The 14,388-nt window shown below is 32.9% G+C and overlaps 2 protein-coding genes across 5 annotated transcripts; one reads left to right on the top strand and one right to left on the bottom strand.

Moving 5' to 3' along the window:
- Positions 1 to 274: 274 nt before the first annotated feature.
- On the top strand, positions 275 to 2,801 carry LOC130935906 (protein trichome birefringence-like 6). The gene is made up of 5 exons (XM_057865825.1): positions 275 to 1,066; positions 1,217 to 1,409; positions 1,494 to 1,684; positions 1,990 to 2,148; positions 2,259 to 2,801. Exons 1-5 carry the CDS (start codon positions 390 to 392, stop codon positions 2,554 to 2,556), a joined length of 1,518 nt encoding a protein of 505 aa, XP_057721808.1. The 5' UTR covers positions 275 to 389; the 3' UTR covers positions 2,557 to 2,801.
- Positions 2,802 to 2,959: 158 nt separating this feature from the next.
- On the bottom strand, positions 2,960 to 10,610 carry LOC130932711 (histone-lysine N-methyltransferase EZA1-like). Of its 4 annotated transcripts, XR_009067519.1 has the most exons (18): positions 10,393 to 10,610; positions 9,776 to 9,877; positions 9,257 to 9,519; positions 8,763 to 8,924; positions 8,340 to 8,424; positions 8,068 to 8,223; positions 7,912 to 7,962; positions 7,576 to 7,647; positions 6,600 to 7,234; positions 6,083 to 6,221; positions 5,662 to 5,882; positions 5,152 to 5,283; positions 4,392 to 4,479; positions 4,243 to 4,290; positions 4,027 to 4,155; positions 3,776 to 3,853; positions 3,428 to 3,676; positions 2,960 to 3,132 (listed from the first exon to the last, which is right to left on the bottom strand). XR_009067519.1 is itself a non-coding variant. In XM_057862114.1 (17 exons), the coding sequence occupies exons 1-17, from the start codon at positions 10,576 to 10,578 to the stop codon at positions 3,482 to 3,484; spliced, it is 2,733 nt and encodes a 910-aa protein (XP_057718097.1). In that variant the 5' UTR covers positions 10,579 to 10,610; the 3' UTR covers positions 3,008 to 3,481. The 4 variants fall into 4 exon arrangements, 3 of the variants coding, with proteins under 3 accessions (XP_057718097.1, XP_057718095.1, XP_057718096.1); XM_057862114.1 differs by having other exon boundaries at positions 3,008 to 3,676; positions 5,662 to 5,873; XM_057862112.1 differs by having other exon boundaries at positions 3,009 to 3,676.
- Positions 10,611 to 14,388: the final 3,778 nt, after the last annotated feature.

The raw sequence follows: 14,388 nt of genomic DNA, 5'->3' as shown, positions 1-14,388 counted from the left end.
TCAGCTTTAAATTAAAATAATAAATTCATACGTAATAAAAATTACAAATTTAATAATAATTAGTATGTTATTTTATTACTTTATGATTTTTCTCATTTTAAAAGATTTTTTTCCAAAGGTGAAAATGTATCCCCCCTCCTCCTTCCCTTCCCCCCAAATTTTCATTATACCCAGAATATCTTCAATCTTTTGCTGTTATCACAGGCCAAAGTCTATTATCTATATTCTATTATTCTATCCACATTTTTTTTCCCGCATAACAACCTGTCGCTATTATTATTGGAATATATTTTCTTTAAAGTTCAGCTAAATAAAAAATGGTGCATGGACACATGACACTGCCAAATTCTATTAACTGCTTCCTCTGACTTCTTTCCCACCGAATCCACATGATTTCATCAATGGAGAGGCAGAGAAGCTTTTCCTTGAAACCCACAAGGCTTTTGGTCTTCTCATTCATAATCTTCTCCTCCATCTTCTTCATCTCAACCTTCACCATTTGGCTCACCAACTCCACCCCGTCACTTCACCAACCCACTATCCATCTTCACTTCAATACCGTTTCTTCTTCTTCTGCTGCTGCTGCGGATGTAGGTGACACTGTTAATGTGGGTCTTCGATCTTTCCCTGTTCAGTTCTTGGCTGGCTCCACCAAAAATTTCACTGTCGAAAGTGTGAAGTTTCCAACTTTTGGGACCCAGAACAATAGCCTTTTTGGATCCAAATCTGAAGGTGTAGGCCACCATGTTAGTGCTCAAACTGTTAATTTCACTGCAATGCAAGAACATGAAGCTTCAAGTGGAAGGAAGGTAAGCAATGAACAGGAGAAGGTAGCTGCTGGTTCTACTGGGAGAGTGAAAGTTCCGATTTTTGAGAAGATTGAGCAGAAGAAAGCAAAAGGGTGTGATTTGACAAAAGGGTATTGGGCTTTTGATGAAAGTTACCCTCTTTATAGAAAAGATTCGTGCCCTTTTATAGATGAAGGTTTTGATTGTGAGGGGAATGGAAGATTGGATAGAAACTATTCGAAGTGGAGATGGCAACCCAAAGACTGTGATATTCCAAGGTACGGTCAGATTCAATCTTTAACTCTCTATTGTTTTTCGTTTCTAGCAACTTTAGTTACATTGGGATTAAGCTTAAGAATTTCACTTCATTTTTTTCTGCTGAGGAAATGGTTCATTTCAATAAGCTACTGTGTTATTTTCTTGCAAAGGTTCAATGCAACAAGAATGCTTGAGTTGATTAGAGGGAAGCGACTAGTTTTCGTGGGGGATTCGATTAATAGGAATCAATGGGAATCAATGCTGTGCATGCTATTGAGTGCTATCAAGGATCCAAAGAGAGTGTATGAAACTCATGGAAGGAAAATTACCAAAGAAAAGGGAAACTATAGTTTCAGGTTTCTGGTAATTCTGCATACCTTACTTTGTTTTTGTTGCTGCATAATGGATTGCCTGGAGTATAAGATATTTGCACTTTCAACTTTGCAGGATTATCAATGCACGGTTGAATACTATGCGAGTCATTTCTTAGTTCATGAAAGCAAGGCAAGGATAGGGCAGAAACGGAGACCGACGTTGCGACTCGACGCCATTGATCATGGTTCATCTAGATGGAGAGGAGCTGATATTTTGGTTTTCAACACCGCACATTGGTGGTCACATTACAAAACAAAGGCTGGGTAGTTAGCTCCACCCTTTATCTTTATTTATGAATTGTTGGTCTTGATATCATAGGTTAAAATTTTGTCAAAAAAAGTATAGAACCTGACATGATTACTTGTAGTTGAAATAAAATGTCTAAACTCCAGAACTAGGATAATGTATATAGCCTAAAGTTGAATCTTGCTGAGAAAGAATGATCTCTATTGTTCTTACAACATGCCGGTTTTGGAAAAATGAGTGATCATTATACAATCATACTTCATAGCTGAATTATCTATTCTTTTTATGAAATACATTTGTAATTTTTGTGGTCATATGACAGGATCAACTACTATCAGGAAGGAACTCTAGTACATCCACGGCTAGACGTTTCGACGGCATTTAGGAAAGCTTTAAAAACATGGGGCTCATGGGTGGATAGGCACATAAATCAAAGGAAAACCAAAGTATTCTTCAGGAGTTCAGCACCATCTCATTTCAGGTATGCTTATTATGATAACTGACAAATCCATTGTGCAAGAACAGTTTTAGTATCCGAAATACTCGGAGCCGGGGCTACTTATTAATCCGAATTCGATATGTGCAACACAGGGGAGGGAATTGGAACTCTGGAGGACACTGCACAGAAGCAACACAACCTCTTAATGAAACCTTAGGTGGCACAGATCCTGAGAAGAACTTAATAACAGAGGAGATAATAAAGCAGATGAAAACTCCAGTGACAATTTTGAACATAACTGGTTTGTCAGAGTACAGAATAGATGGTCACCCATCAATCTATGGAAGAAAAACTCAAACTCGCAGCATACAAGATTGTAGCCATTGGTGCCTTCCAGGGGTACCAGACACATGGAATGAGCTCTTATATTTTCATTTACAAACAAGATGACATGAGATGCATTAGACTTGAGACTGCCAAGTTCCTTTGCATTGCAGCTGTACATAGCTTGTCAAATATTCCAATCTGCTACTTTTTGGTTTATAGGATAAATCAAACCAAATTGTATTCTTTTCTTGATTTTTCTTCCCCCTCAGGAGGCATGCTATGACCAACTGTTGTAGGCCTCTCTTCCACAATCCAACTGTAGTTCACTTCATTCTTTGCATTAACAAAGAGAAATTTCTAATGTTGTTGTGCCATCAATTTCTTATTTATTTATTTATTTTGAGTAATGAATAATGGTGTTTTTGAGTTCAAAGGTTTTTTAAGGTAACATTTCCAATATTTCTGTAACAATTGAGTTAAAAGTCTAGATATTATTTTTATTCTATTTTGGTATAAAAAGCTTTATCTCGTCATTTCTACATGCCAAAAGAAAAGAATAGAAAAAATATATATAATGCAAATGATTGTAAATTCACATTTTATTTACCAACCGATGGAAATATGGAATGTAGGTAGGGTTTTCCCAAGTAATCAACTGTAGCAGCAAGTACAATGGGAATTAAGTTAACACCCCCGTTCCTAAAAATAGAAAACAAAAAAAACTGCTTTGATCAATGGAAATATTGACTAACCACGAAAATTGGCAAAATAAGATAAAGTGCATAGAAAAATTTCATATACCTACAACAATTTTATACCAAACTTTACTCTGCTAGGCTGAAATCTAGAAAACTGATAAGCCTAAAAAAATTACTAAATTAAACTTCAATTGCTGATCACTTGTCCTTTTTTGGTCAGTATCTTTGATTTTATTCATATTTGAATCTGTGATTCTTTGTTTGGTTTCCTTATGGAAGATGCCCTTGGTATTTACCATAGACTCGTAGGATGCTGCGATTGTTTATGATACATGCTTGACCTTGCTACATCAATGAGATTGGTTTTTCTTTGCCCTGCCTTGATTAGCAGCAGATTCATCTCTCTTAGAAGCCTCACCTTTAGGAACCGCCCATGGTGGCCTGTGTTCTGGTTCATAGCAATAATCATAGAAGAGCTCCTCACCAGCGTTAATGTTTTTGTTGGCAAATATCCCAACTCTATGATCACCAGCAACCAGCATTACCTATACAACGCATACACAATACAAAATATAATAATGATCTGAAGACTGAAACCAAAGGGCAAGTTTAAATCTCCATAAAAGTTGAGTTTCTCGACCGACCTTTGCAACGCAGTTGGGGCTTTCCCAGTGGTTTGCGAATTTCAACTTATCACCCTTGCGACAAGCATCGAGTACCAACTGAAGAAACAGGTGGTGTGAGATCATAAAATATTACTTTGAAGGTATAGATACATTCTTCCACTGAGATGTGGAGATGAATGATGAAAGCTAACATAAGGATAGTAAAACGAGAAATTATCTGAACACCACCATGGTTTACAAGAAAATGGTGATTGATATGAGAAACGTGCCTGATCATTTAAGTTAAAAAGGAAAGATGAGTTTTCACGATCATATATTTTCCCACGCTTATCTGCTTCTTTATGAGAAATCAGTTCGCCTGTGTATTCTCCTAGGTAATCATTTTTGTTAACTGAGTTCTGAAATGCATTATAAATTTGTGAGGAGAAAACAAAATATCACATTCCTTTGAAAAAAAAAAAGCAAACAAGTACTGGTATGCCAACCTTTATGAAGGCTCCCCATCCTACAAGAGATGACTTTGCCAAAAGAATCTGACAGAGATGCAAATAAGGAAAACAATATGAGACACGTGTGTTAAGGTTCTATTTATGATAGAAACATAAAAATTTTATCAAGCAAACAAATTACTGACCCTCTGTCGTTGCCTTAAAAGCATCCTCATATTTCCACAATGACCATCTCCACGTCGAGGTGGCTCCCCTAGTGAACCACCGCCGCAACTGTACAAAGAAATGTGTTATATTTCAAGGCATTTAAAAAGGCACAGCTCAGTTCTACTGGTACATATTCTTTCTTAAATGGGTTGACACACTTTACACTTATTTCAGATGAATCGAAGCCACTTATAACTTACATGTTTAAGCCCTTTGGTCGTTTGTTTTTAATGTGGTATAATATACAAATACCCATTGGTCATCCTCAATAATCAAACATTGGGGGTGCCTTTTTTATCTGAAGCACAACTACTAAATACTAATAATTGGAAAACATTACTCCAATGCTGAATTTGTGATGCTTTTGCCTGACTATCATAAACAAAATAATATTTCCTGAAAACAGGATACTTGTGTGCATCGCATGGAAAAAATTATTAAAATGTTGCAATTTGACTCTTCAAAGCAGGCATGAACTAGATCAAAAGCAAAAAGAAAAATTTAGAAGGGTTGGTAACTGGTAAGAGAAGAAAAAAAATGCAATATGATAGATGTACTGCATTGTGGATGGCAAAAATAATTTTTTTGACTTTCTCTGTAGTCTCTATGAGGAAGTGTAAATCTGAGAATTGTCAAGCAGAATGAAAAAAAAGGAAAAGAAAAGTTAATAAAAGAAAAGAAAACGAGGCAACATTAAATCAAGTTTAGGGGATAAGAATAGTTGTATTTTGACATTACCTAACCCAGCAGTTTCGACACACATCTGGGTCACATTCTCGTCCAGCTGCAAAACATGGGCATTGTCGACTTCTGCACTGACTCTTAGCACAATGGCATCCTCTATATCTATTTTTGCAGATATCTGAACACCTGAGGTGAAAAAGCAATTTTATCATGTTTAGAACATAATTTGTAACAAATATTTGGTGCATAATTTAAGTCAAAACTGCATTTTGAAACCTTCTCTGGCATATAAAAGTTTCTTTCCATAGAAAGCTTTTTATTGATAGAACGTATACAGTATACTCTTGTCAGGACAGCACAATATCTTGCTTATTTTGAGTTCAAAGATATACATAAACATATTTGATAATATACCCAGACCACCATCATTAACCTTGAAACTTTGGGGATTTGGGCTATGGATTAAGGCCAACAACCAAATTCAAACGAAGCGATACAAGAAATGAGTAATATGGAATATCCTGCATTTATTGCCTTCTTAGTAGAGAATGTGCACAAACATACCCGCAATATTTTTCACAGCAAGTTTCATTAGTCTGACAAGGACAATCCTTTCCGCACATTGTCTGACATTCACATGGGGTATACTGCTTGATAGATTGGTTTTTCCCAGAAGCAATTCTTTTCCAAGCAAATGGGATGCCAGCAGACTTAGAAGAATATTTAGATTTCCTTGTTTTCCCCCTTTTCCGCAGCGTCCGTGACCTTGATGACATCTTTTGGTCCTACGTCATAACCCAGGTTCAAAAACAATTCACTGTCATCTAAGTAGTGCTAATTAAATTCATCACAACAAAAAATTGCAAAATTGGATTCTAGTGTAGAAGCTGAATCCTTAAATGGACAAAATAGTTCAGTAAGACAAGAAAGAACACAAGAGACAGAAGACAACAGAGTGGTATGGATGAATGGCTGTGATTCTCACCGTGCGATTTGCAGTGATTTTTCCATTTTCGTCCGTGATTGAACTTGGTCCATTACTGGAGGTGTGGGGAAATGACATGTAAGTAGCTACTTCCTTGCAAGTCTTCAAGCCAGAAAGCAAGTTCCGTGCTATAAGGCAGCTGCAGAGAGTGAATTGTACATGAGCACACACTTAAATAATGGTTTCCAACAAAATATAAAAATTATTATATTCAGGTATATTTAAAAGTTGCTTTATTACTCGAACAAACAGGAGACAATAACCGCTTAGTGCATTCAAACTTCAAAAGTAACTATCAACTATAATAGCATAAAACATATTTCAATAAAAACAATCAGTGCACAAGTAACGAAAATATTTTACTAATTTATAAGTACAAATATTATATTTGGAACATTATAGAAAAGAAATATAGTTCAGTACCGTGAAGGAAAGAAAAGCATTCAATACACTTCGAATGATGCTTAAACCAACAGGTCCATGGTTTATGTGATGAAAAAAGCAGAATGCTCCATACCTGTTTCTTCCAAACATTTCTACTCCCTTGAAATATAATTCTTTCTCTAGAGGTTTCCAATCTGAAAAACTTAGCTTCTCATCAACTTGCGCTTCCATTGAACTGTACAAATTCTTAAATTCAATCTCATTTTTGGTATCTTTTTGCCTATCCACAAAATCTTTGTCAGGTTTTACATTGCCACTGCTACCAGAAGTATGTTCAACAGAAACTTCTGATGATGCATGAGTAACTCTCTGTTTTTCTTCATTGCATGCATCCAAATTTAGGTCACTGTTATGGTCATTGCTTCCAGTAACTATATCATCTGAGATTTTCTTCATCTTTTTACTAGAGTTCTGAGTCTGAGAATCTTCAGGAGGCAATATGGAATCACGTAATGCTGAGTCTGACTTATTTTTGACCTTCCGTTTCCCCATAATTTCTGGGACAGGAACATCAGATTTGAGATCTCCACAACAACCAATATCTTCTGTGAGACGTCTTTCTTCCTGTGAGATAGCTTTAGTACTTTGATTACTTGGCCCCTCTCCACTGGAAGGTGCCAATATCTCATCTGCTTCTTCTGTTGCAGTTATCTTACCCTGCAAGGACCCAGGAGTCGAGCATTCCGACAACATCTTGACATCCTTTAACTGAAAGAAAGTAAAATGAGATCAGGTGCAACTCTGTAACCATACACATATATAGAATAGTTCATCCTAAGTGAAGTGGAAAGCATGTATTATTAAGTAACTTCGGTCAATGAAATAAACAACCACTTAACACACATATTCAGCCAATTTTCTTCACAGCATACTAATCCCTCCTACAATGAATATGTCCAGAACATAATACCAACAGGGTGAAAAATAATCTCACGAGAACCATTTTCATAGAATTTGATGTTGTAAGCAAGCAAAAGGTTTACTTTCTTCCCACCCTGCTTCGAAATAATAATAATAACCGAATTCTCAGACAAGGAGAAGTGTAATACCAGAAGATAACACTGGTCACTGCATGGTTTCCGGTCACCTTCAGGTTCAGACCAAACTGGTTGCTTTTCACTCTGTGAAGTAGAGCATCAATATAATTTAGTTTTGGAGCCAACCATTTACAACATATCCTGTTTGATATCTATTTTCATTTTAATTGATGTATTTCACTGATTTCCATCATTTTTCTTTACCATGTTCTATTTTCAAGATATCATGAAATAAAAATAAACAAAATTTTGGTTTCTTCAACTAATTCCTTGACAAAACATGAAATGAAAACTAAAAGTATACCAAACACTCATGAAGTTGAAGAAAACATAAGTACTGTTCCTTACAGGATATATTAAAGGCTGAGAACATCCATGCAGGGGACAGTCAAACAGCTGCTGGAAGAAATCAGAAAGCAGAGGCACTATTTTAATATCATATCAGATGCCACATGATTAACAAATAATGTTAGAAGGATAATGTTTTAGTATGTTGGTATGTACTATGCAACGGCGACAGAAAAGGTTATCAAAAGAATCTAAAGCAGCACTCAGGCTTTTCTCCAAACATATGCCAATGTGAGGTTTGTATTCTCCAGAATCTTCATGATGCTGATTCTGCCTCCCCATACTTTTTGCCTTGAGATCTTTATACCTATCCTGATACATAAATATGTCTTCTCAAGATAAATCTCAGTTCTGCAACTTATGTTTGCAATACCAAATTATGATTAATAAGCATAGCACACAATAATGTCCACAATATTTTAGATTACCTGAATTTCCAAGCTGGTACCCTGAACAGACTGGCTAACAATATTCAATACCTCATCAGTTAGCCCAAGTTCCTCAAATGCCATCCTAAATAAATTCAAGAGTCAAAGACTGTAATTGTAGAGACTAGAGAATGGAAACATGCACAGTAAAATAAAATAGAAAATAATGCACTATGAACAAAGATTTGAATTTGAACATCGTGTGGTCACAATACAAGTCTTATTTCCTGAACAGCAGCAAGAAAAAACCATAGAGAAACAAAGTATCTATCTTACTCAGAAATTAAATATGTTAAAAATGAGGACCAGTATATCTAATGACAAAATACTGCTGTCAGGATCCATTGGTCTTCTTGGCATTTTGTCTTTGTTTAAATAAATAGAACTTCTACGTGCAAGTAAAGCATCTCCATTTTAACTTACCATAAAAGCCGGTCTTCACCCTCAGAAAATTCATGCTTAACTCCCTCATTTTCTGTTACTTCTTCATCACTGTCACTGCATATCAGTGCTTCACCTCCATGTTTCTCATAATAGATGCGTCTTCTACCAATAATTGACTGATCTTCACTCATTTTCTCATTTCTGTGTTATGCGATATTTAGAAGAAAATACAAAAAACATAATGCAGTATGCATATGGATTGCTCAATTACGATTTAAGATGAAATTCTCTATTTATTCGGCCATGATGTAACAATAAAATTACAACCTGTGATTTAGGGGGTCACAAGTTTAAGCAGTGGAAACAATGTCTTCACTTGCAGACATGTATGTCTACCCTCCTTAAACTAGATCACCATTTAAAGAGAATACAATTCCAGAAACATGTATTTTCACTTTGGTATATTTTGGATACTGGGAAGTGGGAACATATTCAGAGGAGTTTAATATTTGGTGCCTAAAATTCAAATGTACCTGGCCAAATGCATCCAAGTTGTATATGTTGGTATTTTTTCAATGGATGGAAGCCTGATACTTGGTGCTGGTATTCCATGAGGATTGTTCTCTCCTAAAAGTTGAAATAAAGAAAGGTACTTAGACTGAGGTTGGTTAATTCTTGAAGAAAGCATTTCACTGGCCCTGTTTTCCTTGGTCTGTGATGAGTCCCAACTTGAGATAACTGACAAGATAGCTGAAATCTGATGTTGTAGATTCTCACCATTCTTCTGTAATTTTTCCTGCAAAAAACATGAGCAATATTAGCTGCAAGCTACCTAGCAAGCTGTTAAAACAAGAGAATTCCATATAACAGTTGAGGGAAACAAAATCAAATAAGAAACCACAAAGCTGGGGTCCGAAATTCCAATTAAATAAAACCTTTGGTCGCTCAACAATGAACGAACAAAGAAATTACTTGACTGTAACTTGTAAAACACAACATCTCAAAGCTGGTGGACCCTTTCCATGAATCAAGTCATTCAATTAAAAGCTTACTTTGACAGATATAATTCTCTCCTCCTGGATTTGCTTCCTCATCTGATCTATCTTGCTCGCCAAGGTTCCACTAGTATCTTCCATTGGCTCTCCATGCTGACTCTGTAACATTATATAATACAACTAAATAAAGAAATAAACCAATTACACAGAACACGATACATTAACATTCAGAATAAACAAAAAATAGTACAAAATCATCAACCTCTGTGAATAACAGCTCTGGCTACGGAAATTGAAAAACAAAAGAAAAGAAAAATGCATATAACGAACGGGAAGTTCAATTCCGACGCGATCCCACAGAGGATTCACGTGCCATTTTCCAGAGAAACGAATGATTGGAAACAAAATAATGAGCTTAAATTGGAGATTAAAGCCCTACAAGTACAAGTGAGCTCAATTATGGTTCTATTTGGTACATAGAGGAACACGTTAAACTACAGCGCATCAGAATACAACAAGATACAAAATGCAGCAGTGTTACTATTACGTAGATGAATTCTAAAATAACGTTAACACACGAAATACAGTGCGAAAAAAAGAAGAAGAAAAAGATATATTAGAAAAGGAGAATCAGCAGCAGCTAGAGGAAAAGGAACATAAAAATGAAATGATACCTGAGGTTTGGAGGCGGAGTCGGTGGCTTTGGTAACCATTGATTCCCTGCGCTGCGCAGCGCAGAGAAGAGGTTGGCGGACGAGAAGGAAAGGAAGGATGGAGGGAGGAAGAGAGATGGAGAGTGAGTACAGAACAGAACAGAACACAGTGATGTTTATTTTATTTGATATTTCACATTTATTCATAGAAACAAAATCTAACGAGAATACAGCGTTTGTTGACGTGCTAACTTTAATTTCCGAGATTTTATTCCTATGACGAATTATTTATGTGGCCAACTGGCCATTGTCAATACTATATTAGTCAACTTTACAAATTAGTTACTAAATAAATTATTCGTAAAGAATATATTATAGCAAAAAAAATATAATAAAAGCTTAAAAAATAATAAATTTAATTTTGTTCTTTCAAATAATTATTTATGTAATTAATATAAAAAATAATTATTTTTATTAAATGCCGTTACGTAATTAGATATAAGTAAAAAATTATTTTAATATATTAAAATTAAATTCAAACAATATATATATTTTTACATTTATAAATATAACTTGGTGATAATTCATATCGTTTTTCAATTATATTTTTCGAGATTTAATTCCTATTACGATTGAGTATGACCTTATAAAATACGGATACTTCATTGAATTACCGTGTAACCGTGTTCGCATGTCAAACACATTTTAAATATGACACTCATTGACATTTATACATGACAATACCACCCGAATTCATGGGTATCCATTTCGCCCCAACCCGCTTCGCACCGGGATGGGTTTTTGGGAGAGGCAGGGTCAGGTTTAGGTAATACCCGCCCTTACTCACCCCGCTATATATATAATATATATAATTTCAATATATGTAAAATAATTAGTAAATAATTAATAATATTGTAACATATTTAAATTTTTAGTTTAATTTATGTTATATATGTGATGATGGTTATATAAATTTTGAAATTTAATTTTATTATTGAATTTTAATAATTATAGGGGCGGGGCAGGTACCCGCAGGGACGGGTTAGGGTTCAACGTTTTACTACCTCTGCAGGTAGAAGTGGGGCGGGTTCTATGCGGATTGTTGTGCGGCGGGGCGGGGTCGGGTAGAGCAAAAATCCGTCCCTACCCGTCCCGTTGCCACTTCTATCGACACTCGTCCCACACGCGTGTTTGCTGCTTAATAAAAATAAAAAAAATTTTCTGGACACACTTAGATATACTTAAATACCATCACGTGTCAGTGTATCCAGTCTTATTCTTAACATGTATTATTGAAATTAATTTAGAAATAATATATATTATTATTTATTAAAATAAAAATATTTTAGATACTTTTATATAATTAAAAGAAGACGTTAAAAATAGTTAAAAAATTATTTTATATTTTAATACAAATAAAATATTAAAAAATTATTGTAATTTATCTAAAAAATACTTTATATATATATATATATATATATATATATATATATATATATATATGTCTTTGTATTTTATAAGATTTTAAAATTTATATATCTACATATTCCATATCATATTATATTCCGTATCTATATCAGTATCTGTATATCATAAATATGACTACAAAAATTTATTTGTTATATACATATATTTTGACGTGCTGTGATGTAGTAATAGCGTATCTGATCTAATAATTATAATTGAAAAAATATAGGTAGATAATAAAAATATTAAACAATGTGAATAATAGATATATCAGTTGTTCAATTTACTAAATGTGCCAATAGTTATCTAGTATTATGATTTAGGTGGATAATTTGGGATATAATATATTTTTATTATATTAGACCAATTTTAAAGTCCATTATTCACATTATTTATAAAAATCATTGTCTCCCTAATAAAGTGCATTATAATTTTCAATATTCGATTCTTTTCCTATTATGCATATGTTGTTATTTCACATTAAAGTAAGAAATTTATTTGTTATTAATATTATCAACAAAATTTTAAGAGTGCAATATGGTAAGACTTGAGTCAATGAACGATTGCTCAAATGATATAATTTTTTCATACTCATTTAAAGATCACAGATTCGAGTTTTCATATCTTTAGTAAAAAAATTATGGCAAGACTTGAAAATAGAAAAAGTCATCCTGTGTGTATGAAAAAGAAAAGATTTTGAGGGCATATACTCAATTAAGAAATTGTGGGTTTGAACTTTCTTATTTTTAGTAAAAAAAAAATTATTATACATCTAATATTGTAATTAATATTTAATATAAAAATATCTAAAATTTTTCAAAATAAAAAATATTTAAAATTTAAATAGAAAAATATCTAAAATTTAAATTTAACGTAAAATTATTTTAAATAAGATCTACATTAAAATTATTTAATAATTTGTTATAGTATTAATTAAAATTGATTAATATTAAATTTTTAAGATTATTTATAGTTTAATTTATTCTTTAAACATATAAAATTTTTTTACTTTATAATGTATACATGATTTGCTCTCAGATTCACAAGAAATTTTTAATGGCCTGCCGATCAGAAAGAACGTAACGTGAGTCAGTTTGTCCGTATTTTTATACGCCTTTTGCATATATTTTTTACACTTTATATCTAAATTTAGATCATGTATTTTATAGTGTCTAATTTTTTAGCTATTTGGTATAAAAATAAAAAGTATCTATTTAAATGAAGATGTTAAAAATATCTTATAAAGATTCTTATATTAAAAGTGTGATTTATTTATTTAGTCACATTTTTTTAAAAATAATACTTTTACAACATATCAAAATCAAATTTTACAATTTATCATCTAATAGTAAAAAAAACTTCTTTATATAAAGATAATTATAAAATTTTTATAATAGTATCCACCAAAAATAAAATGTGAGATCCATCTTTATCTCTCTTATTTTCTAGGCAAATTAAACACTAGAAAAATTCTACGGTACTTATATCAAAGATAAGTATAGTATGTTGATATTGCATGTCAACGTTAGACAAAGACACGTCAATGATAAATTTACATCCGTGCACAAAAAAAAACAGAACCGTTCTGCTTAAGAATTTTATTAGGGACATTGATGTAATGGTTTGGTTAAATAAGAAAGTCATTAGAGGTAGGTTCAGTGGACCGTTGTTATACGGATTTCTTTTATTATTTTTTTTTTGGTGACGGACTCATGATTGTTTGAGAATGTGTTTGTATACTTTACTAGGAGGCCTTAAAGAAATGGGTAATGTTATTCATGGACAGAAAATTCTATTTGAGATGGAGTAAGAAAAAGTCATACGTGGATTTATTGTATGAGTATATGTCACTGCTGATGTTATAATAGTCTACAGTGATTGTCATACTTCTTATAAATATATCATTTTTTTGGTTAAGTAGTTAAGTTATTACAGTTTAAAAGTTTGCAAATGAACCATCATAGTAGATAAAATTCATTAGGGTAAAGTATATATTTTGTTCTAAAGTTTGACAAAAAATTTAAAAATATCCCTAAGTTTTATTTTGTGTGAATTTTGTTCCATAAGAGTTTTTGTTTGCATCAAATATACCCCTGACGGATAATTTTTCAAAAAATTTAAGATCGGTTCAACAATAATTTCATGAGAACAACCCTCAACACAAGCAAATCAAGCATAATTTTTATGCAATATTGTTATATTGGTCTAAAATTTTTTAAAAATTTAGCCTCCGAGAGTATATTTGATGCAAATCGAAAACTTTTAGGACAAAATTGAAACAAAATAAAATTTAGAGGTATTTTTAAATCTTTTTCCAAACTTCGGGGACAAAAAATATATTTTACCCAATTTATTAATTAGTAGAGTTTAAGGTCCAGTTTGGGAAAATAACGTAATTAAGCTACTTTTGAGAAAATAATTTAAGTAATAAATGACTATATTAAAAGTAACTTATAAATAAGTTATTTTGTTTTTGAATTTTTAGTTTTAAAAGTGCCTGTTTTATAAAAATGTGATAAAAAGTTGTAGTACTATGAGAGAAGTTATTTA

Source organism: Arachis stenosperma, chromosome 6 (genome assembly GCF_014773155.1).
Source record: "Arachis stenosperma cultivar V10309 chromosome 6, arast.V10309.gnm1.PFL2, whole genome shotgun sequence".
Lineage (NCBI taxonomy): Eukaryota > Viridiplantae > Streptophyta > Magnoliopsida > Fabales > Fabaceae > Arachis > Arachis stenosperma.
This window is presented reverse-complemented; position numbering and strand designations above follow the sequence as displayed.

Bases quoted from the DNA above. Each gene is read 5' to 3' on its own strand.
- LOC130935906 (XM_057865825.1), top strand. From the start codon at position 390: ATGATTTCATCAATGGAGAGGCAGAGAAGCTTTTCCTTGAAACCCACA. The intron at 1,067-1,216 runs GTACGGTCAGAT...TTTCTTGCAAAG, and splicing joins AAAGACTGTGATATTCCAAG to GTTCAATGCAACAAGAATGC. The intron at 2,149-2,258 runs GTATGCTTATTA...TGTGCAACACAG, and splicing joins TCAGCACCATCTCATTTCAG to GGGAGGGAATTGGAACTCTG.
- LOC130932711 (XM_057862112.1), bottom strand. From the start codon at position 10,578: ATGAATAAATGTGAAATATCAAATAAAATAAACATCACTGTGTTCTGT. The intron at 8,224-8,339 runs GTAATCTAAAAT...TTTATGTATCAG, and splicing joins GTACCAGCTTGGAAATTCAG to GATAGGTATAAAGATCTCAA. The intron at 4,156-4,242 runs GTTGGCATACCA...AATGCATTTCAG, and splicing joins GATGGGGAGCCTTCATAAAG to AACTCAGTTAACAAAAATGA.